The sequence below is a fragment of the Leuresthes tenuis genome, unplaced genomic scaffold (assembly GCF_036924035.1).
Source record: "Leuresthes tenuis unplaced genomic scaffold, fLeuTen1.0.hap1 SCAF_21, whole genome shotgun sequence".
Taxonomy (NCBI): domain Eukaryota; kingdom Metazoa; phylum Chordata; class Actinopteri; order Atheriniformes; family Atherinopsidae; genus Leuresthes; species Leuresthes tenuis.
The window spans coordinates 10689143-10714918 of NW_027325375.1; the positions used below are offsets into that span (position 1 = coordinate 10689143).

General features: G+C 39.2%; 1 protein-coding gene across 4 annotated transcripts in view; it reads left to right on the forward strand.

The window, feature by feature from the left end:
- The window catches only part of klf8 (Kruppel like factor 8), a 76861-nt gene that overhangs the window by 28311 nt on the left and 22774 nt on the right, over nucleotides 1-25776 (forward strand). For all 4 annotated transcript variants that reach the window (XR_011909356.1, XR_011909357.1, XM_072374899.1 and 1 more), the window contains exon 2: nucleotides 9634-9975. Coding sequence is in view for 2 of the 4 variants with exons in the window: in XM_072374899.1 (XP_072231000.1) it covers nucleotides 9634-9975 (342 nt within the window). In the remaining 2 variants the exon portion in view is untranslated. The remainder of the gene's footprint in view (nucleotides 1-9633; nucleotides 9976-25776) is intronic.

Genomic DNA, 25776 nt, shown 5'->3' on the forward strand with positions numbered 1-25776 from the left:
GTAATAGATACAGCAGGTCTGATACCATCAAACTACATAAAAACAGCTAAACACAAGCCCAAAAATCTCAGTTTACTACTTCTGTACTGTTTAGTATCCTCTGAAACCGAGGATTAAACATGAAACATTTACAGAGTTCATCATCTTTGTAGGTTATACTTCTGCTCAGGGGAATATTTAAGCGAATCAAGAGGGGTTTAACCAATGAATCAGATGAATTATCTGGACCTGGTGTATTTAGAGATTCTAAAAGCAGATAGAACAAGAAGAAGGGGAATCCAGTGAAGAGTCTTCAAAGCCAGACATGAACAAGTAGTAAAGTTATTTTTGATGACTTATCCTGTGACCTCGTCATATGAAACAAGCCCTAAACATGTTCCTGCACCTGCTACTTCTATTCCACATCTTATTGTTATTATTATTACGCATGGTTCTACGTTTATACAGAAATACATACACAGAAATATATATATATATTAGTTATTTGCTGACATCGTGAGTTCAGATAGATATTCCACTCACTCATTTCCTTAAAATCATTGTGGAGTCAGTTCAGGACTTTTGGTGCAAACATTCTTGTTTCTCCTTTGGATCTTTTGTAATGTTTACTTAACCTTCAATTAAGCTCTTTCTTCAGATGACCATTGTACAGCTTTTTTATGTATTTGGATCATGACAGAAATTCACCTCAGACTGAAGTATGTGCTCAGTACAGCTAATTTAGCTTGATTACTACACTACATTTAGCACTGTAAAAACAACCGCAGTCTATCATGTTGCCAATCGTGTGTCAATTTGAGCATCTGGACATGCTGTGTCTGCTGTGAAGGATTTCCTCTTTTAGCAGAGTCACTGAAGAATCGAATTGGCATAAGATAAGATTGTTCATAAGAGGTAATGAACAACTTGTTTAAATACTGTCCAGGAGTTTTGTCATTTATCTACTGAAATCATTTTTGATGTCATGCCTCTTTTACTGTAGCACCCAACGAGCTGCCAGCCGACTTGCCATCTAATATCTGTCACTTATTAACTAAGCTCCGCCCCTTTCTCCATGCACACAGCAACAAAAAGTGAGGGAGGACGAGAGGAGGAAGAAAAATGAGACTGTGAGGGAAGGGTTTGTGTGAATTTCTCTATATGAAGGAAATGCTAGCCAAAACCTTCTGACCTTGATAGTTCACAAACACACACACACACACACACACACACACACACGCACACACACAGTTTAGTTAATTTTCCTTCGCAGTGTCCTCTAGGAGGGAGTCCTCTTGCTTCCCAGGGCTGAGGCCACACGAGGAGGGGTATATGTGTGGTTGTGTGTGTAAGGGACTCCAGTTACAGGAGTTGTGCAATGTTTGGACACTCAACTGGAAACCGTTGGAAACTGACCGTCCTGTCCTCCACTGACTTCTCTGCTCCACCTCTCCTCCTCTCCAAACTCCCAGTATGACGAAAAAACAAACTCCTTCTTAATCAACAACAACGAAGTAAATGTAAAGTGTAGATAATTAAAAATGGTGCTTACATCTCCAACAGAAGTGTACATAGAGTGGGGGAAAAGGTCCATGTAAACAACCGATTTCTGCCTTTAATAAAAAGAAGTTCAATAAGAAATATTTTTTTATCCTTTTTTTGTTCTTGACTGACACATGTATGTCATTGAAAATAATTTCTGAGCAAAGTTTCATGCGTAATAAGCAGATTTGTACAATATCTCTGACTCCATTAGGGAAAAGGTTGTGTCTAACACAATTCAGATAAACTCAAGATCAACTCCAACTGGATCGCATCCACCCTGATTAGTTTTAAGTTTCATGTTTTGGCCAAGAAATGTCTGAAAGGTAACCGATCGCACTTACCCTGGTTTGACCACTAATCTCATGTTGTCGTGTCTCCGCCTTCTTTCTGCCCCCTTCGTTTCTGTCCTCTCTTTATTTCATGTATGAAATAAAAGCAGATAAGTTTAGAAAAGATTGAGTAATCAATCATAGAAAAAAGCTAAACATTGTGACGAAGAAACTCTTGTGCTGCTCATCCGAACTTTTACACTCAGTTAGGTGACAAGCTGTGATTTTGTTTCACATCTGAATTGTATTGACAACTGTCAGGAGGATGTTAGACAGAGTTATAAACTTATATTGAGCCCACAGTGAAATGGGAAAACAGTTAATATGAGGGAAAATCCTTTCGCCTAGTTTGTTTGTCTCCCAAACTGAGGAGACTGAGGAGAAGCTGCACATTTGCAGTGGGAGGCAGACTCAGAATCCTGCAGCCAAATCATCCCTATCTTGACTTCTGTAGACATAGTGTTTGATTGGGTAAATTGAAACCGCTTGATGACGTTGCCTCCTGTTCACATGTATTGGCATCATCGGGCATGAACCATGTATGTATGCATGTGTAGTGGATGTTAAAGAGAGAGGAAGTGGCACGAACACAGTGGCTGATTGGGGCAGTCCCCCACCCCCACCAACATGCATACACATGCACATATGTGCACGCACACACAGGCAGGGCCGGGGGGGTTTGGAGAGGCAGCAGTGACACAGAGGAGAGCACTGACCCAGATAGTCTCTCTGTCGCACCCTCTTTTGCTGCTACACACTGTCAAAAAGAGAAGCTAAATGAGTTGTTAAATGTCTCAAAGATCCTTGGTACAATCATGTAATTTTGGCTTTAAATAGGGCTGAAAGTAACAGAGATTTTATTATATGTGGCACATGTTTTTTTTCTGTGAAATATGTGCCAGGATAGAGTCAAACATGTCAGAAATTTCGAGAGTATGTCACATTAAGCTGATCATATTTAGAAATGTATATGAAAAATGATGTTCTGGAAAATTTGAATATTTCAAGTCTCACAATACAGGTGTTCTGTCTCAGTTGCCAGATAACTACATTAGAGTAAAATCTTGAAACCTTAATTGCAAATCAGTCCTTCGTGTCCAACACAGAGAATCAAGCGATATTTTCTGTTTCTGTGAGGTTGTCATAAACAGTGGATTATTTAATCCATTGTGAATTGATGTTTTCAGTAAAAGCAGGAGGTTTGACCTGTTAAATGGTTTTGATTTCATGCTTCTAGTTTCTTGAATGGCTGAGAAATAAAAGATTGCAGTAGACAGCTTAAAAAATTCCCAGGTTTTAGAAAGCATTTTTTTTAGACAAAACCTCAGGTCTTAATGGGTTAAACGTGCTTTCAGGGCTTGAAACCAGGACAGAGACACAGAAAGGGAGTGGAAAACTTAAAACATGACTAATTCTCATCAGATCTCCACAGCTTTTCGGCAAAAAACTGGTTGTTCCGAGCGTTTGTGAATGTGTAGGACTGTATGAGGATGAAGCAAAGCGTTTGGTTCACGCTCAGTCATCACTTCACTTCACTTCACTGGATAAAAATAGATATTAAAAATGTTGAGATTGGCCTGTTTGAAACCTAATGGGCGACTGCAGGACAACTCCACAACAAACTTAGCTCTAAAATTATAGTCAGTGAGTTATTCTCATTATTATCGGCCCAATCTCCTCATATATGGTCATTTTAGCAATTGACATATTTGAGTTTTTAATGAAAGATCAAGATATCAGAAAGACTGTACCTCAGCTCCCCTTTCAGCCAGGAATGATCAGCTCTGTTCAGAGCAGCTGGTTTTGTGCACAGCTCTGACCAGTTGGGGCATGGCCATGGGCCCCCTGGCGGTGTCCTGTTGTGTCTGGCACCATGATGTTGTCAAGATTCTTTAGGGCTTGTGATCTGGGTCTCTGCAGGCTTCTTCCCATGCATCCCTCAGATGGATGATCACATTTAGATTGGGAAGTTTGGAGGCCAAATTAACACCCTGGGCATTTTCTTGTGTTCCTTGAGCATAGCTTTGTGAATTGTCCTTTTGGGAAAACTGCTGACATGTGGGGGTGCAAATACAGAATATTACAGGATGGTTAATGCTATCCATTTAATCAACGATTTTATTGTTGTTTTGACATTGGATCTTAGTCAATTGTTTAGTAGTCCTTGATATGTAATCTGCGTTTTTTTGCAGTAGCTCTAGCTGAAATTAGTTTAAATGTGGGGCAAGTCTTAAAAAGCTTTACAGTTCTCTTCTTGGCTAAGAATTATCACAGAGTCTGAAGAAATCTGCCCCTCTGTTTCAGCCCTCCTCATCCCTCTCTACCCCCACTCCAACTTCCTGTGGTATGATCAGAGGCTGAAAGGGTCACACCCACCCCACCCTTTTTTATTCCTGGAACTCCACTGTGTGGGACCCCTACTCTTGGGGGAGGCGCACATACACACAGGCATCTTGTCGGTACTCATTTATACACACATGCACACTCTCATTCTCACTATCACTTCTCGTTAATGCTGCTCTTCACACACATACACACGCATAACTCCTGGGCCCCTCAGTGGGCTCCTTCCCCCCTACTGCCAGAGAGCAGATGTGGATCAAGTCGGATTTGTGTTTGCTGAATTCTGTTTGCCGTGATAAAATGGAGATCGTTTGTAAGTAGAGGTACCATCTAAAAAAGAAAGTGACTTAAATTATGTTACCTCTCTACCTTTGAACTGATCTATGATGAGGTCTGTATCCACATCTAGCCAGAGAGGCAACTTTGTTCAGTATGAAAGATTGGATCAGACTGAAGTATCCCAACTGAAATCCTGAGATTTCTATGACATTTTATAAATGGGCCTCATGTGGGAATGCAATTTGGACTTTCTGTGAACCTCAGACTATCCAGTTTTAAACTTTCAAAATCTGTGAATGAGCCCATACGTGAGCACATACAGCAGGTAATTTCCCTTGAGAATGAACTGTAACCAAATGTATGTGCTGATTTTATTTGCTGCTTTCCACTTGTTATATGATACTTCAGATAGATATGCACTGATATCAACACAAAAAAGCCATTATTATAGATATGTAGCGAAACTCATCTGCCATCCTTGATGTGCTGTGAAAAAAAAGACTGTGGAAACAAGCTAACAGTTGTATGTAAGGGTGATGAACCATATCAGGTTCCATACTGCCTTAATGTGAGTTGCCCAAACTTGTTATTCTTGAGTATGTGGGTACTAATTAGGCATTTGGCCAAAATGGACATCTTAACTGGGGTTATGCCTAAGGGCAAACCCAGATGAGCAACTCACATGGGACCAATATGGAACGTATGGAAAATCCTGCTGGATTCTATTTTTCATTCAGCCTTGTTATTACAAATTAGGCCCAACATACCACTGCTTGATGGGAGGTTCACCATCTGAGACACAACAGAAGTAAATTAAAGGGAATTTAAAGTAAGTATGTGGCTTCTAATTTTTTTTCAGGTAAAAATTTAATTTAACAATAAAAAACTTATTTGAATTAAATGAAAAGTTGAATCTGAGTTGTATGACTTAAAGCTGATGATCCCAACTTTTTTTTTCTTTTAGACTGTGTTGTTTATAACTTTCAAAGGACAACAACAACTTCTTCCTCAAGTTAATCTCTCATTGGCCTAACAATTGGACTTTTACAGTTAACACAACTACTGGCTTTGGCTTACCAAATGTTACCAAATGTGATTGATTGGAAAACACATTTTGTTTTCCATATATTTTCATTCCCAATGATCTTATGTAATGAGACGAGAAAATGTGATTTGGCCAAGACAAATTAAAGCTCCACTTACTTTCCACACAAAGAACAACAGTCTGCTGCTGATTACCATTTCTAGCCTGAATGACTTTACATATGGTCTGACATCACTCAGGACTCTATTAATTCATTGAGGATAGTTTTCATTCTTTTAACCTCTGTATGGCTTAATGGGATAAACAGAATATGAATAGCATGGGAGAAGTGGCCCATCACAGAAGACAAAAGATGATACTGAGGTCATTTCAGTGATAATTTGGAGCAAACCCTCTAAAACTAGGCTGAAAATAATTTGAAAAGCCAAAAAACAAGTTATAAAGATTTAACATTTTGAGTAAAAGTAATATTCTTTCACTTAAAACTATCTTAATTTATAATAGAGACACAGATTTAATTCAGATTGAAATCTGTTTAATTTCAAACCACTACATCTAAGCCATTTATAGGTTTTGTGCCCTTTACCGTAAACTGAAGAACTTCTTGCAGTGCATTCCTGTCCAGCTTCTGGTGTCGCTGGTGTAAAAATATGGTTCACCTTCTTAAGAGGGTTTCCCTCTGTTTCTGAGGCAAATTGGTCTGAGGCATACTTTGGTCTAAATGGGCCAACAAAGATGAATATACTTTCAAGGAGAGGTAGTTCAGAGAAATTTCCAGTCTAGTCTAAGTGTGTGTTGCTGGTTGGGGGGAAGGTGAGGCATCAAGCTGACTTTACCTTTGTTTAGAGACACAGAGGGGGATCTGTCCCCTCACAATGGGAATTGGCAGCCTAGTGTGTGTCCTCTGCATGTGTGTGGGAGGGGTGATGCTAGCAGCCACACCCAGACTGATTAGCTGAAGCCCCACCTCACTGTGGAATTCACTGGGGCTGGGTCACTTGCCATCCTGCAGTATATTGCCACAGCTTAGAGTCTGCATGCTTTCACCCACTGAAAAAAAATGCAGCTAACAAAAGTAATCAATACAAATATGTGTCATTGTGACAGTGGAAAAATCATCTCTTGATGTCACTGTTTGGGTGGTTTTATGTGAAAAAAAAGTACTGCAAACATTTTTTCCAATATGTTGCTTTTTTAGACTGCTGGGATAGGCTCCAGCCCACCCGCTACCCGATTAACGGACTGTCGGTATAGAAAATGGATGGATGTTGCTTTTTTATGTTGATAAACCCTTCTGTGTACAAATCCTACTGTGTATTGTGCTTCTATGTACTGATCCCATTGTCCAGCTATAACAGTAAAGTACTGGTTGCTGGTACGCTCATCAATAATTTAACACCCTGAGAGAAACCATTTTTCACTCTGTTTAGTTTAATTGGAGATGCTTTTAACTGATGAATAGAATACCCAACTTTGCTGTTGAAATAATTGTGTTTGCTACAATGAATATTTCAGTACAGGATGTGTGCTTTCTTTATTGGGACATTCTTCATTAGTTTCAATGCTTGAAGTGTAATTTGGACTATTAATATTTGGTCTGTGTCATAAACTGTATATAAAAAATGGACACTGTTAACACCTTTAATCTTCAGTTTGATATTTAACTGTTATAATCTTGACCTATTTGGAGCCAGAGGTGACCATATTTGTAAAGTGGGAGAGTGACAATTGACACTTAATTGAATGGAAATATATATATATATATTCGAGCCTGAATATTCATCCACTTATGGAAATATTTCATAAGTTGTCGTGTAAGTATAAGTATCACTGGCACATTGATCAATAGTGAGTGAGGGAATCTGGTCAATGACGCCAATAAATCTTTATATATAAAAAATTTTATCGCTAATATTTAATTAGAGAAGTTGACACTTGAAATCTTTTCTGACATAGTGACTATTACTGGTACTACACTTTAAGGTACTTCAGTATTGGCTTTACTTCTGACGCAAGGTGTTCATCTACAAAACCTATTGTCAGTACTACCTACAGGGTACAACTTTACAGTACAGTGCACTACATTGCCTGTGATGCATTGTGATATGGAGCAGGATTGCTGCTTCTACTGCCGCCGCAGTGTATTTCAGTGAGCTGCACTATGAAAATGACATGAAAAAAATGTATCAGTAAAATCTTTCTATTCTTTAAACACTGCCCATGCTTGAGCACATGATTATATGGGTGGTGTGATTTCACCCACACAATGATTCCAATTTCTTGTGGAATTTTTTCAAGTGAGAACATGCTGATTTTGGAACATCTAATTTCCGTTTAAAACCCATTCCCGAAGATATTCCCCTTTGCCTCTAACCACATTCACTTCACCATCAGCTAAAATATGGTAAGAAAGAAGGAAGAGAAAACTAGTTGTGAAGAGTCATCTTTTTACAACTTCTGCTTGTTGAATTGAGCAGTGTCTAAACTGGGGGTCATGACCTGGCAGTTGGTCACAGTACTGAGACAACTGGAGCGATGCAAAATAAAAAAAACCAAAACAATATCAGTCATTTTCTTAAGCTCTTAAATTGATTGCCTCATTGATTAGAGAAAAATATAGTACAGTAGTCCATCTTTAAAATGCTGCAAATAATAAAATACTTAATCTACAAGAAAACAGTTTGATTCCTAACAGAAATCCCAAACATGATAGTTTGTAGCTTTTCTATATGTTAAAGCCTCAAGCACATATTTCTCCCTTCCTTTATTATGTTATAATGCCACATTTTTGTCACTTGTACTGACGCCAATAATATGTTACTCTTATTATATTTTTAGATGGGGAATACTCTTGTTGAGTAAAAGTAGTTTACTAACCAATAACCAGGCTATTTGTACTTTATCCTATTTATTTAAAGACGAAAACAAAATGCTTTTACACATGCTTTCATCAGGATTTTACATTTGAGAATCATTTGTGTTGTTTGTGTTGATAAATTAGAAATCCAAAGGAACACAAATTTACATTATTTAAAGTGACATTTTCACAGTAATTTTTTGATCATCCAGGTCCATTTTTCAATATGCAATCATCCCAAAACCCATTGAATTGTTCAGGTCGAGTTAGGCTGTGATCGACAGAAACCATTCAAGGAGACGATTTACACTTTTGGCTTTCATTGGCAAACTATGCCCAAGTTCTTAGATTTATTTGTAGGAACTCTGATGAAACATCTGATAGACAATTTATTTGAGAGAGAAAGGGGAAATGGACGGAAAATTGAGACAGAAGAGCTGTGGCGTGTATTTTATTGAAAGTGTGCATGTGTGTGTGTGTTGAGTCCCTCTGCCTTGGCACTCCCCACTTGCACTGTGTATGTGTGTCTCTTGCTCGGCTTCCAGAAAAGGGTGTGTCTGCCTGCGTGCCACTGAAAAGGAGGGAGGGGTCAGTTCACGGCTACTCCTCCCTGCTCTCTGTTATTTCTCTTTCGTTCTCATTCCCTCACTGGCAGCCTCAGGATTAGGCCTTTGTCTCTCTGCCTTCTCTGTCTCTGTCTTTGCTTTTAATTCTCTATCTCTTTTCAACTGAGTATGTGTTTCTGAGTGTTTTCACCCCCTCTTCTGGTAGATTTTAGAGAGGTATTCTTTAGCAGGCTTCCTAGAAGAGAGGTAATGATTGTGGGGATGTTTATTTTTCCTCCAAACTTTATTTTTCCACTCTTTGTACTGCCTCCTGTCTGAGCAAACATTTTGTCCTCTTTTTCAACATTTCCTTTCCCCGTCTTTTAGAATAATTATTTCTCCCTCCCTGCCCATTTTTTCTCAAACCTTCATCATAGCCTTTAACAAATCTCCCTTCACCCTCACCCCCTGGCCTGGAACTTTTGGCCTTTTTTTTTTACCTTGTTCTCACCCCTTCCTCCTCCTCCCCTGTTTTTCACTTCTCTTTCTTCCCCACCCCCTTTTCTCCACTCCTCAACTACCCTCTTATCACCTTTTCTTCTCCATTCCCTAACCTCCTTTCCTGTCTAAACCTACCTTCTACTTTTATTTCATTTGTGCTCAGGCCCACCTTCCTTCCTCTAATCTTCCTTCTGTTCTTCTCTTCCTCAGTGCCAGTCAACTCCAAAGCAGAAGAAGAGTGCCATCAGTGCCCGGAAGAAGCAGAGGAGCTCAGCCAAGCAAAGTGCCCTGACCCAGCAGCCATCACCACCACCATCGACACCTCCGCCACCTGCTGCCCAAGGAGAGGAGGAGAAGAAAGAGGAGCTTGCAACTGGACCTCGGCCGCCGCACAGGGAGGAGGAGAAATTAGGCGAGGAAAAGCTGACGGAAGTGGCAACGCTGTCTGTGGGGGTGAAGGAGGAAGAAAAGACAGAAGAGAAGGAAGTGGAGGGCGAGAAAAACATGCCCTCTGTACAGATCAAACCAGAGCCAGAGGAGATGGAGTGCACGGTGAGAAGGGGGGGCGGGGTGGTGGGTGGAGGTGATTGGTTGATTGATATGAAGGGATGGCGCACCTGAGTTGATGGAGCAGAATCAGGTGGGTGTAGGCAGGTGTGGCATGCAGTATTGCCCATGATCAGACGTGTTAGAACACATCAAGTTCATGTTAAACATACACATTGTTCAAAACAGACACTAGAGGGGGAATGATTGGGATTTTACTCCTAATATGATTGGGAAGCTTTCAAAACACTTTTTGATTATGATCAACTGAGAAGCAGTTTGTTAAAACTAACTTAAGGCTAAGTTTGGGCTTTAGGAATTGATCGAGATTGATCTCTGTGTCCAAGAGCGAAAAGCAAACATGGACATCTTTTGGGGCTCTGCCAATCACAAGTCTTGTTTATCACAGCAGTGACTTTACTTTGATGCTTTTCTGCTTTATTTCTGTCTGCAGTAATTGATAATGCACTCACCAAGTTAATTCCCAAAACTACAACATGTGTCTTGGTAACATAAGCTAAAGGCTAATTATCAGAAACAGTGTTGGTCAGAGGATCAAATATGAACATAGACTGATGTTAGTCACACTTTTTGGATGGTAACATTTTTTATCAAGTGACACCAGTGAACCACCTATTGTACATACAGTGGCTGAGTGACATTTTGATATATTTTGTTGGTTAACAACATGTGTGCAACAGTCTTTTTCTGCTCTTTAATGGTAAGTCAAAGGTGTTACCCAATCAGCAGCTACATCCTCGTCGAATTAAGAAGTCAACTCTCTTGTATAACATAAATGTGTGTTCAACATGCCACTGTTAACATGGATAACGTTTTCCTCTGTCGGGACAAAATGTTAAAATGAGGTTATGCTGACATGATCATGGTGTCTCAGGTTCTGGTAAAAGTTTAGATCTCCTTAGCATTGCACATGAGATTTTAGTACCATATGACCAAACTTCACTTCTCTGGAAAGTTGCTATGGCAGCATAAATAGTACCCTTAATTGTGAGGTTAGAGTAGTGCTGCTTTCTAACTGAACCCCCACCGTGAGTGGAAACCTGGTGTCTGCGTTGACACTGTGCTCAACAAAAGCATGATCATATGTATTTAAACTAACTGCAAATTTATGTTTGGCTCTGAAAGAGCAACACATTTGGGGTTAATTTACGTTCAGAGGAACTTTTAAAAGAACGTGTGTTAATTTTCAGATACTACAGAACAGCAAATTCCCAGGATCCCCAAACACAAATGCAATTGGAAATTGTTGAATTTAATGAATTTCTTTTTTCTAAAAACTGCTATCTGGGCTAGATATTCTTCAGAACCTCACTGATCCATCAAGATCTGACGCATCCTCTGAATGCAACAAAACAAACAAACTGGGAGCTCTGAATGGTTTGGATAGACAGTTTGAACCTAAATGCTGAAAACAAAGAATTAAGCAACATGTTGAAATATCAAATCTCTGACATGAATAACATTAGTTATTGTTTAAGTGAAATGGCACCAACTAAGTCAGAATCCTGCTACTAGATGTTGGGAGCTTCTCATCAGCAAGGACAGATGATGTAGAAGATTGATTGAAGGGGAAGGACTGAGTGAAATGGAGATTCTAGGTCGTTGAGTTGTGGGCGGGGCTTAGAATTAAAGCCGAATTGATGATCAGTAGATGAAGTGAAGGACAGAGCTGCAATGACAAGACTGAGTAGTGGGGGAGTGGAAGAAGGTTGGACTGAACAGAGCATAGTTGTTGATTTTATGAGCTGTTTATGAGAAAGAGGAGGACTTGGTGACTGCAGGAAACTCAGACGGTTTTGTTATTCTGTGATGTATGATCGTTTCATCTTGTTCTTCTATATGGTGGCTATCACATTGCATGCTAATACTCCAACTTTTCTGATTCTTCTACATCTTCATCTGCTTATCCTGGGCAAACCAGAATCAATAGACTGATTGCTTCTTTTGCAGCCTGAGCTGCCCAACTGAGAGCTATGTTCAGTTTTAGATCCGAGAGAAGAAATGGTTTAGAGGGCAGGATGACTTTTGTAGATTTCAATTCAACTCAATTCAGTTTTATTTATATTCCACCAAATCACAAAAAGTCTGAATGCTTTCTAATAAATGAAGTTATGGAATAATTTGGAGCATAGAGCTGCAAAAGTTTCCATTTAGTGAGGGAGCCATGAACAGTGTTGTTTGGCATTACATAAGAATGATTATTTTCTTAGTGGACTCAAGCAATGCTGATAATCAAGATCCTTTTCTCATAGAATCTTGCTCCGATCACTTGCTGCTCCGACAAAATATTCACAAATTTATCTGGCATCTGGCATTTCTGCTTCTTTGCTGAAGCCCTTGTGGTGGGTGTCGATTTAGCTGATGTTGCCACAGTAATAAGTTCGACATCAAACTGTTTTTTACTTGCTCAGCTGCATTTTTGGACTGATCTGACGTTGTTTTTTTATAGCTATTTTAATTGTCATACATTGCTTTGATTGTGCATGTGTCACACTGGTCAGAGGCTCCCTGATCTCTATATCATCATTAAGTTGAGAGATTTTTGTCAAGGCATGTTACAATAATGCCTTTCACATAATTTAGCTGTAAATTGGTATTTTGGCTTTATGAGTGCAGATTATGCTTACTTTTTAGTATTTTGAGTATTGTTGCACTTTTCTTTTTGAGTCACTAAAAGTAAAAAAAAAAAAAAAAAAGAAAAAAGATTGGAGATTAAACGTGTGATAGAGATGGATCAGAGGTAGATGTGATTTTGTGAAAAGTAGAATTGATGGGAACAACTTGTGTATCTGCACCAGCATCTTATTTTTTCTTCTAATTTAAGTTTATACCTTTAAGGAGGATAAACCTTTAGGTTTAACGGGTACTTAGAGTATTTAACCCATGACCTTTATTAATTTGTCTGCTGGCTGGTTAATGTTTGTCATTATGGATGACTATTGACTTTATTATTACTTGCTAGACTTTTGTTTGATCATTAAAGACACGCATATGTGATGTCTGTACTTTTTTGTCCTAGATAAGCTCACAGATTGGCAGCACATGAAGCTGACACCATCTTAACACATTTCTAGCTGTGGGAGTTAAGCTGATAGGTAGGTCAATACCCTGTAATAATCAGACATGGGAGGATATGCAAGAAAGGGCGTGTGTAGTAATGATAAGGTGAGGTTTTTCAGAGTCACAGGCACGCTATAGCAACCATTACCCTGGCTTGTATAAACAGAGTGTCGTTGGTAAGATGGGTGAGGTATGAAGAGAATAAGATGGAGGAAGAGTAAAAACAATCAGACGGAGGGAAGAGAAGGTGGACTACAGGATGATAAATGTTGTCATTCTATATGTTGTGTTTATCATTTTCTTGTTTTCTTTCATTCTGAGTTGCAACAGTAAAGCTAACAGGCTAACAGACCCGAAGACTGACTTGAGAGATTTCCTATTATGGTTAGAGTCATGTAAGAAAGTACATCCTATTTATGTTCCAAAAAATTTACTAATTAGGACACAATAAAATAGCATCTGGTCCTTGCCAGGTCTTTAAATGAAGTAAATACGACCTCAGATGAACTATTACACCGTGTCACTATCTACTGAACAAAAACGAAGACAGAATTCATAAGCAGTGTGTGAAGAAGGTTAAGTTGCAGCCAGATGCTGCAAATCAAATGCACTTGATTAGCAGTGTAAGCACCTCCATAAATTATGTACAGTACTGCCGTGGGTCACTCAGTCATTGCACTGAAAATGTAAAGTTTTTTATGTTGAGGGCAGTTGTCTGATTTTTGAAAGAAGGGACTGATCTGACTGCTTATATTTATTTACAAAACTGCACCTCTGTGTGGTCATGTAGAAATTCAAAGATACAGGATTCCCAGACTAAACTGAATTAAATACTTTATTATTTTCAAAGGGAAGTTCTATTGTTGCAAGGTTAATTAATGATATAGTAATGTCAAAAACAAAAAGCAACTAAATAAGTAACCATGTGCAGGGAGACAAACGCTTATATATAAAAAAAAACAACTTGAAATCGTTATAAGACGATAGGTATTGACGAAGAAGTGGCAATGATGAAGAAGTTTTTATCATATGATGTAGTTTCTGCTTATCTTTCATCCTCAACCTTTCATCTTTCACACTACAACTTTATGAACCATTGCAATGACCTTTTTGACCAGCAGTAGAGGAGCAAGTTTAATCTTACAGTAGTCTTTGAAGAGAATATTTGCAATGACAGGAGCACAGTTCAGTCTTCAATCAAATCTAACAGTGGAAATGTTTATAGAGGGCATGTGTGCCATTTCAAATGCCTGTCTGGCTACTGATCACTGGCTACTCTTACCAAGTTGCCAGTTTGGTGGAGATGGCAGTGACAGAGAATGATTATTTTTCTTTGCTTGAAATTACCCTTGCTGTGCTGAACAAGTTCTGAGATATGTCTTCAATTCCCCTTCTCCATAGCTGTCAATAAGTCGGAGCACAGCTGTGAGAATGAGGGATAGGCACCATTGGCTCTACTAGCAGAGAGTGATATGTTTGGGAGAGATATTGGCGATAGATTTAAGAAGGAATTAACATGCTGTGCTTGAAACTGCCTGTTTTTCATTCTCAGATAATAACTTGAACTTGAAGAAAAATACTGCAGTTGTGTCCTCACAAATGTGATTTAAAGTCAGAATTTTGCAGTGTAAGGTTTGACTTTTCTTCCAGGTGACATGTTCAGGTCAACTGTGTTTGTATTTGAGGTGTGACAAATAGGACCCACATGAATTATGAACCTTCTGTTGGACCCTATCAGGTGTTGAGACAAATTTTCACCCTGGATAGATGATATTGACTGTTCAGTGCAATTAAGTTTATTTATATAGTACCAAATCACAGCAAATGTCATCTCAAGGCACTTCAGTGATACAGTCAAATTCAAGCCAATTAAAATCCAATTCTTTGTAATCATAACCCAATCAAATCCAATTCATGTTATTAATAAAAATACGTCTCATTCATACATACAGATCCAATTCAAAAACAATTTCCTAGCTGAGGAAACCAACAGATTGAACCAAAATTTGTCTTCGGTCCAATCTCCCGTCTTGAGCATGCACAAGGTGACTGTGGAGAGATATGACTCCTTTTTAACAGGAAGGAACCTCTGGCAGAACCAGACTCAGGAAGGGTGGCCATCTGCTTCAACCAGCTGGGGTTTGAGAGGACAGAAAAGAGGGGACAACAAGCACCTAAACACCATTCAAAGGATACCTGTTGAGACAGGGAAACACTTCATGACAACAATAATGCCATATGAGAACATTAAAGTGGGGAAAAAAGAGAGCAAAATGAGGAAAAGTGTGACATAGGAGGCCCCCCAGCAGTTTAGGCCTATAGCAGTTTAACTATGGGATGTTTAAGGATCACCTGAGTCATCCCTAACTATAAGCTTTATCAAAGAGGAAAGTTTTAAGCCTAATCTTAAAGTTAGAGAAGAGTATGTGAGGAGAAGAATTACACATTCTATTCTGAATCTAAGAGGGAACAATGAAGAGAAGTTAAAACTGGAGAAATATGATCTCTCCTGTTAGATCTCTCTGAATCAGAACTCTGGATGCAGCATTTTGGATCAGCTGGAGGCTTTTCAGAGAATTTGTGGGACAGCCCAATAATAAAGAATCAGAAGTCCAATCTTGAAGTAACAAATGCATGGAGCAGTTCTTTAGCATTCATGCTGTTAGCATTGATGATGTTGATGATTGAGGACCGAGAGGTTTAGATGCTGCAATAATTCAGAACATCAGCACCTGGTCTGATCCAATTCAGAAAATAGTTTAAACGAGATGTGATCAAAATTTTAAATATTATCTTTGGGCGATACACTGCAGCTGAATAGGGTAAAAGAATGCAGTAACTGTTTGAATTTGGAATTATTTCTGTGTATAGTTTTTAAAAAGTTTACATTTTTGTCTGCAGATGAAGTGCAATTAAAGATAATTTACATACATATTCAATTTAAAAGTGTTTCTCTTTCCACTCTTCTGAAAGATGACATGTTGTGAAAGGAAAACTGCCAACAAATAAAAATGAAGTGTCTTTCCCAGAGGTATTAGGAGCTTCAAACATATCTATTTATATGTCAGCCATGTGCATATCTGTGCAGCTGTTGCTCCTCTGTTGTTTTAACTTCCTTTTCATTTGACTTTTTAAAGAAAAAATCATTTCATAAAGGAAATTGACCGAAAGCTACACCATCAAGAAACATCAGGCTTTCTCAGTCAAAAGCTTTAGACTTTTCCACAAATATGGTTGTAAATGAGCTCCATCTTCACAGGTGAAATTTCCACAATGTTAAATGTCAACAATGTCCAGATGTCAACCTCTGCCACAACTCAATCTTTATTTTTGTTTTCGGGTTACGAAAAGAAAACAAAAAAGCATCAAGGGTTTGTAAATTATTCATCATAATTATACACTATTGGAAATAGTAAGTTCCAGGATGTTAAGAAAACAAATTAGCTTTCTGGTAATGTTGCATTTGTCTCCATTACTCTGTCTGCAAGCCACATCCAAGCATATCAGTGTGGTAATTTGTGCAATTCCCTAAGGCGCAATACTTTAACCTCTTATATTTGCAATTTGCATGATTGCAAGCAATAAAATCAGCATTTCACTGCCAACATAAAAAGTCATCTGACTTTTCTAGTCTCTCTCAAAAAAGTTGAAATTTAGATTTTTTTACCATTATATCTAGGTTGTGTGAAAACAGTCTGAAATAAACTAAGATTATTAATATGTAGGAAAAAATATGTAATTTGAAATACAGCTTTATTTCATTCCTCAGTGAATCATACATTGGCTGAACCTACTGCAGGTGAACATGCAGACAGTCTAACATCAAGGTGATGTGTTGGGTGGGAAGGGTGTGTTGAGAGAAAGAGGGACTAGTAAAAAGCATCTGATTGTCTGATTTAAAAACTTTTGAGAATTATGTTCACATGAGGCTGAGTGTCGGGGGGATGGGAGATGGTCTGGTAAAACTCCATGTGTTGTATGTGTGTGTGTTGTAGCATGGTGTGGTTTGGGTTAGTGATGGGTGGGGGCTGGGTGGAGTAGTATTGCGTAAGGGATCATTAAGCAGAGAGTGTGTGTGTGTGTGTGCTGACCACACCTCTGCGGCTGTCTCTAACTGAGGGGAGTGGACCTTCCTGTCCAAAGATAAAGTCTCCAGGCAGTACACCCTCCTGGTATTTGCCCAACTTAGAGCCTAAAACATCCTACTTTATGCTACATGTCTGATCTCAACGTAAGACTTTTATAATCTTTTCTTGTATCACCTTTATATGGTTCATGGTTCAGTTCTTTTCTTTGCTAGTTGGCTCCTGGTCTGTATGACCAACATATGTGACAAAACACATAAACAATAACCTTTTGTCCAGATCTTGATAATTCCTTGTTTGCTTCTCATCAGGAGATGATGTGTGGTCCAGTTTAGGAAAAAAAAATAAATCAGACATACCGATAACTAGATATAGTCAATGAAATCTCATGGTTGTGCTCTACTATTTACATAAGGACGTCTTTTTGTGGTCACAACTAATAGATATCTTTATGCAACTCATTTGCAGAATATCTTTTGTTGATTATTTGCTCTAAAAAAATGTAAGCCTTCAAGCCCAAAACAGTGTTGCTCTATCTAACTGTTTGTTATTTAAACAGCCCTAAACTTCCAGGTATATACTAAAGAATAGCTTGGATTTTGTGCTTGTGCTCCCAGATTTATCCACCATGACAAAGTAAATGATAAATGGTCTGTACGTATATCATGCTTTTCTAGTCTAGCTGACCACTCAAAGCGCTTTTACACTACATTCACCCATTCACTCACACACTCGCACAGCACGTCTTATTCCTTATGGAGCCCAAGGACACTTGATGGTAAAATAACTAGTTGTGGGTAGAACCCATACAGCTATCCAGAGAGGATAGCAAAGTATGAAACCATAGCCCCTTTCAGACATGCAAACTGGACATTTTGACTTGGTGTCTTAATGAGAGCCCTAGCCACTTTTTCCATATAAGCCACCATGGTGATCTTCCTAAGTTGAATCTATTAAGAATAGTGCATCACTTCCAACACAGCACAAGTCTAAACTGTCTGCAGTCAGAATAAAAAAATAGGCACCTACAAAAATTATTCTTAATTTGGTATTTGATCTGCTTCTGAGGGTAATCCTACAGATTCAATCATTGATAATTAAGCAACAGCACTGCTACATCTTTGCTGCAACATGATTCCAGTATTAAACAGAAGAAGACTAAATGTTAAAAAGGCTTAACAGTTATGTTATCAACTAAGTTAAAAGCTATGCTTGTTACTGTAAGTGCAATAAAACTTGAATAAGTAAAAGCCAGTGACAGCTCTTTTCACCTCCATCTTGACAAATTTAAACAAATGGAAATGCGTATTTGAAACAGCTACATCTGCGTTGTCATGACAACATGGTATGTTTTTGTGAGAAAACTCCCATCACTGTTGTGGTGCTGTGCTTAAAAGAGGCCTGTGTGTGAACGACCGGGTGTTGCTTCTGACCGACTGATGAAGCCATCAGTGTTGCATATTACACAGTTGAACTGTTAAGATCAGCTTCGTGGAGAAAAAAAAATCCCTGAAATCAGGATGAGGGGAGGTGAAACCTGCTGGGGAACAGTTTGTCATCAGGTTGTTGTAAGCTCAGAGGAGATAAGGAGATAGTGAAAGGTGGGGACAAAAGAAGAGAAAAGGGAGGTAATTGAACAATATGGCCGCTTCCTGCAGGTTAACAAGTGTTTGTCAGTGCGGCAGAATGGGGTCAGAGGTCAGCAGCAGCTTTATTTGGGCTTTCCAGGCGAACCTTGGAGAAAATGCTTCTCAGTCGCTATTCTTGCTTATCCTTGTACCTCCCCTTCAACACACACACGCACACTTGTATCTCATCTCTCTTTTCCCGCCATTGTTCTTCTTCTGCTTCCCTCTTAAACTGTCACAGTTCACTCCTCTTCTTCCTCTCTTCTTTTCTCCATTCTTTCTCTCAGTCTGCTTCACTCTCTCGCTCTAATAGGATATGTCGAGGGAGGCTGCTTCCGCTCACCCCATCTCCATGGCAACCACGGCTCTGGCGGGAGTTGCCGAAAAGACTGTGTTGCCTGACCCCCTCCCCCTGCTCCTCCTCTTCCTCTCCTTCCTCCTCCACCTTTCCATACCAGTGTCTCGCTTTCTCTTTTTCTAACTCACCGCTTCAGCCAAAGGCACCCACACACACACACACCCACCCACGCACACACACTCCCACACCCACACTGAATACCTGCCAGCACAGCACACTGAATGGCTGTAATCTCTCTCATATACACAGATATACACAAACAAACAATGAGGCCCTCTGTGTGCGTGCATGTGTGCGTGCGTGGATGTGTGTGTCACTGATGTATGCACATAAACAAGTCAGCTGTCCTCCAGCAAACAAGAGCACTAATGCACAAAGAGGCCACAACACACACACACACACTAGACCTCTTTGTGTGTTTGCATGTGTGAGAGCATGAGGCATGAGAGGGCTGAGGCCTATTTACTGAGCGTTTGCCAGGAGGGCTCAGCTAGCATGAGTTAGTACTCAGTATGTGTGTGTGCGTGTGCAATGAGTGTGTGTTGGAGCATTCAGTCCATTTGGAGGACAGCACAATCACACTTTTAGGATGCAGCAGTTGAGAGGGTGCGATGTTGTGGTGGGGGGGTTGCAGTGCAGATACTGGACGGATGCAGTTTCTCTCTGCTGGTGCAGGATGATGATGTCATTGTTGGCAGCGCATTTCTTACAGAGTGAAGCTTCCAGGAAGTAAAATCAGCAGCAGGAGGCATTATTTTCATCCTAAACTAATCTGAGACAAATGTGTAAGGGGCTGACACTCATTGCAGCGCATACATTATTGCTGTCTGAGTTCTGACTTCTGGCCATAGCCCATTCTGGTGAGGCTGAGAAATGTTCAGCTTTCCTTTGATCTATAGGAGCAACAGCATGCAAACTCCTAGCTGGTTAATTGCCTCAGTAGACAGCTGTTAGAAACTGAGCTAGTTGTTTCAACTTTCATCTGAAGCAGGACTTCAAGGAATGTAGGAGAAGCTGTTGTTTAATGCTGTCTTGTGAAAAATAAAGTACACTCTCTTTCAGTTAAAAGGTTTTATGTATCAGGGTGTAATGAAAAGAATTTAATAGAAATATTCTGGTCTTTACCAGGTTTTAAAATTAGGTAAATACAACTTCAGATGAAAAATCCTACATGACATATTACACTGTTATTATTCATTGTACAAAAATCAAAATGCAAAAGCAGTGTGTGTAAAACAAAGTCCACTGCTTCACTGCATCAGTAGAGATTTAGAGGGTATGAAGCAGCTTGGTGCTGCTAAACAAATGCACTAGATCAAGTGATCATCAGCAAGCATGAGAACCTCTATAGAAATGTTGTCAGTTTGGTGTAATAACAGAATGCCAAGGAGCAAGGACGTCAGTAATAATCTCAGAGAAGCAAATGTTTTTGGAGTCCATCATTCTACACTGAGAGAGATTATTCACTGGTGGAAAACAATAAAGATGTTAAACATTAAAGTTACCAATCATCCTAGGAGTGGAAGTACCTGAAAGTTAACCTCAAGGTCAGACGATTTACTGTTCAGAGAAACTACAAATGACCCAAGGACTACATCTCAGCCTCTACAGCCCACAGGATTTAACAAAAAAAAATTATTTAGCATATTACCACAAACACCTTATACCAGCTGTTAAGCACGGTGATGGAGGGCTGATGGTTTGGGCTTCTTTGGCAGCCACAGGACTTGGACACCTTGCAGTCATTGCACCATGAACTTCTCTGTATACCAAAGTATTCTAGAGTCAAATGTGAGACCGTCTGTCTGACAGCTAAAGGTCATGTTGCACTTCTCCAGTTAAGGTCCAGATCTCAAGCTGATTGCTACTCACCACACCAACCGTGGTTAGCATTGTGAAGTTAGCATGTTCTCCCTAGGAGTGAGCATGTATGGGTATTTGTCTCTGTGTGACCCTGTGATAGACTGGTGACCCATCTAGGGTGTACCCCGCCTTTTGCCCAATGGCAGAGGTTATAGGCTTTTAATTGCACTTGGCCACATGACATTTGGAGGTCTGTAGCGATTGACTCTGCAGAAAGTTGTCGACCGTTTCGCACTATGTGCTTCAGCATCCACTGACCCCGCTCTGCCATTTTACGTGGCCTACCACTTTGTGGCTGAGTTGCTGTCATTCCCAATTGCTTCCACTTTGTTATAATACCACTGGCAGTTGACTGTGGAATATTTAGTAGCAAGGAAATTTCCCGACTGGACTTGTTGCATAGGTGGCATCCTATCACGGTACCACGCTGGAATTCACTGTGCTCCTGAGAGCAACCCATTCTTTCACAAATGTTTTTAGAAGCTGTCTGCATGCCTAGGTGCTTGCATTTATACAACTGTGGCCATGAAAGTGATTGGAAGACCTGCATTTAATTATTTGGATGGGTGAGTGAATACCTTTGGCAATATAGTGTATGTGCCAGACATGATCTTTGATTAACATGATGATAATTACGTGCTGGATTTTCTTTTACTTGTATAAAAACATGTAAACATTACTTCATAACTTGTGTGTACCTTGAGAATGACAGTAGCTGAAGAAGGGAAACACAGACAGAATGTCTTCTCAGGCAGCTTCTAAACTTCTATAATGTGAACATAATCTTCATGACAAAATGAAATCATAGCAGTAATTGTTACATACCGTATTTCACAACCCGATGTACATACTGTGTTTATGTACTTACAGCTGTCATGTCTCTTTTGAGGGATTCATCTCACACAATGATACTTTGGGTAACAAGCCTTTAGGCCAAGTCATGTCAGTTGTCTTTGTGAAGAAGGCTTTGTAGCTGTTATGAACGGAAACATTAGAAGACAGGTAGAAAAGTCAGCTGTCAAAGAGCAAGAGCAAGAGAAAAAGCAGCAGCATTGTGCGATAGATCCACCTGGTTCCAACAGAAACAGTCTGCTTCCTGGAGCAGAGGAGGTGCGGCGACCAACTTTGTCTCTAATGACATGTTGAAAGGTTCACTATCAGGATGGCTGACCTCGGATATAAGATATTTTTTGTTCATAAAAGGGAAATATTTTGAAATAAACAATGGCTCAAAAGATTTGTTTTAATGTTCATTTTTGTTTTTACCGGAATGAAACGACAAGTTGCTACTTTTCTACTCTGGGCTATATCTATCAGTAGATAGGTATTTAGGAGATAAAAGCTGTTTAATTCAGTGCAATAACATTTTTGCTGTTTTTAATTGAGCTTATTTTGAATCTGAACATTGGGAAATTGCTTGCATGTCTCCCCGAGGCCTTTCTCGGTCTTTGTTAAGCTTGTTAGTTGTAGACTTTAGGAGTTTATTTAAAACATGCTTTTTTAATCCACAGAACTTGTCTTTCCTGTGTGGCATTACTTCTGTACAGGGAGGAGAGAAAGCTAGAAGACTGTGTTAAATAACTTGAAAAGATGGTTCACTTTGATGACTGACTTAAAAGTGATGTTCTAAAGGAACTTCAACAGACCTTGGAAAATGAACTTCTTAGGTGTAAACTGAGGACTGGAGTGGCAGGCCATGAGTGTTGTCAGACTATTCTGAATTGTTACATTTCGCGCAGCTCTTTTTTTACCTACATGTTCTGCAAAGTATAATGCGCAGGTAGGTACAACACGTTCAGGCACATTTTACAGAAGAAACAGTGAACGAAGAAATAATTGCATCATCATGCAATCTTAAAGAGATACACAGAGAAAAGAAAATACAATGTATTATAATACTTTTGAATACATCTTGAAGTGTTTGACTATATGGGCTGTTGTAGAACAACCTGTTAGTTTGGACCAGGCTGGTAAATACTCATTTAGAAGTGAGAAAAAACACGAATGATAGCTCCAAATGTATCTTTGCCAGAGCTCTTGCTGCATTCTTATCTTATCCCACATTTGTCAGTAGAATGTGTTAATATTTGATTCAAATGATGGTGTTGATATGGGGACTAACAGCTGAACTAAAGATTACATTTAATATAAAGGATCCAGCTTTATAGCTTTATAGCTAAATGTTATTTACCTGTACTCTCTAATGTATTCATTTTAAAGTCTCACTCCATTAACAGTTCATTCTTGCCCCAAAAAAATCACATTTACATTTTTTTTTAAAAGTTTTTGCCATAAAAAAACAAAACCACAAAACCCCCAAACCCATAGCCATAAACTGGTTTGAGTGTGACTGTACCGCTTTCTTCATTCAGGGAACTGAGATGTATATGAATATGCTAATCTGGCCCCACATGCAGGTGGGTGGAGTTTAGTCTGCTAGTGGTTAGCAGCCAGTCCCCCGGCCAGGCTGAAAAGCTACGTGCCTCCTGATATCTTGTGCTAGCTTCTCATTGTATTAGTTAAGCACAGCTCATGTGCCTGTACAACTTCACCCAGCAAGTAGTCAGGATTGGTTCCTCCAATCTTCTGTGTGAAATATACAGCCGGTCTGAACTCACCTTCAGGGGACTGTAGGAAAGATTATCTGCGGAAAATCTGTAAATTCAAAACAGAAATTCCCAGTCACAGCATTGATGGCTGATTTTGCTCTAGGTATGTTATGTGTTATGTATGTGTTATGTGTTTATTGTGTAACACACAAGAAACATCTCATGAACACGTTAACATGCTCAATATAAACTTTATTTATAACAGAGGGGAACTTTTTTTAGTCTTTAGGTCTGTTGTTTTACATACTGATACAAGCTTTATCGCTGTGGGATAAAATCTGGGAAGTAAATCGCTCAGTAGGTCTACACCTCTGTTTGATTTTTACTAAAGTAACAAGATATTAGTTAGTTTCCTTATGTTCTCTTGGTCTGATAAGTTATGGCTTTTTTAATGATTTTAGCTTTTTCTGATGTGTGTGTGTTTCTTTTTTTTTGTTTCTTTTTAAAATTGGTTAAAAGGACACCGAGGCCCTCAATTCTCCTGTTAAGCTGTTACCTACTGAGCTATGGTGTTCATTCATATGCAATGTACAGCTGTAATTAAACTGAGGTAGTTTGCTGCAATGTTGGTCAGGCGATGAATAGGTTACTAAGTGCGCAGGAAATCAGCACTGGCAACATTAGCCCTAGAGTCAACATTAAGAGACGTTCAGAGCTGAGCTGGGATCAGCCTCTTAACAGCTGAGTGAACAAGGGGGAAACAGAGACGAGCAGACTTGCACTTTAACACAGGGTGGGGGCAGCTGGTGTGGAATTGGGAGATCCAGCTATGTAAGGGGTGGAGCTGTATCTGTGTGTGTATGTCGTAGGCAGGACAGCATGCCTTTGTGGTTGATATCTCCCCCAGCTGTTAGTTTTCCTCCATTTTTTTCTTGTACTGTCCATCTCTGTCTTCACACTTTATTTACTCAAACATTCCAACACAGAAGATATTGTGACATACAGTGAATAGATGTGTATGCACATGTATGCGCTGAAGATCATTAAGTCGATTACAGCTGAAATTAACACACACACTTGTGACAAATTAATGGTAAAGATACAACTCACTGAATTTCTCGCCATACTTGTATTCCCCTCTCACCCTTTTCCTCACCTTTCATATACAGCCACCGTGGTGTTTGTCTCACCTATGGACTATGGTCCTATGGACTTGTAGAAGACATCAGTGGATTTAGCTATTTTTCTAGTTTTTTTTTCTTTCTTTTTTTACTAAACAAGATTTATTGTCTTCACTAATGACCAGTAGGGGTGCGGCAGATGTCTCACCAAGTCTGTCGCTGGTTTCTTTTTAAATAATTTGGTCAATAACCTTTTTCTACCAATCATGCTTGATTTGAAAGTCAGTGTTGCATATATGCATTTCAGTTGAATTTATATAAAAAAGAGGCTTTCTGTTGTTGGTTGAATTTGTATTAAAGGTCTCATTTTTGAATGATTGTTAGAAAAGAGAGACTGGCAGCAGCAGTAAGAAAAGTAGAACTTTGTTACAGTGGTTTGACATAATGTGTCAATAAGCCATCTTTAAACTGTTTGTGGAAACATCCCTCTGATGACAGAGGGACATTTGTGACTACCACATTATTTGTTGAAGAGTGAGTTAAATTTATCTTAAGTGTATTACCATTATTAAGATTTTCTCTGTGTCATATTTAAACTGTCACAAATCTGTATGAAGTAATTTTGAGAATTTCATTATGTAATGTATGCATCTATCAGCTTACCAAAACAGTAAAATTATGACATTGCCTAGAACAAGGCATTCATTTTCAGTTCACACTGTAAAGGGTTGCTGTAGAGAATGTTTCTGTTAAATGGATGCATTCACATATTTAGAAATTGATTAGTCAGTGATCTGAGTTCAGTTAGTAGATTTAGTGCTTCTGAAACGATGGGAAGAAGAAGCCAGAAAAAAAATCATGTGAAGCTTTTCTGTCACACTCCAGACCTGCTCATGTGTGCTAAACATCGTCATACTTTATACACACTCTACCATGTCCACAATCCTCTGTGGGCAAACTGATAGCAGAGATTTATTGCTCCATAAATCAGTCATTACTTTACCTGTATGACATGTGGTGTGAGTACAAGAGGATTAAAACCCTTTGGACGTAGTACATCTTTCTCTCTGACAGGCTTCGTCGCCACTGCAGTCACAGCTGCATCCATTCAAGTTAGAGATC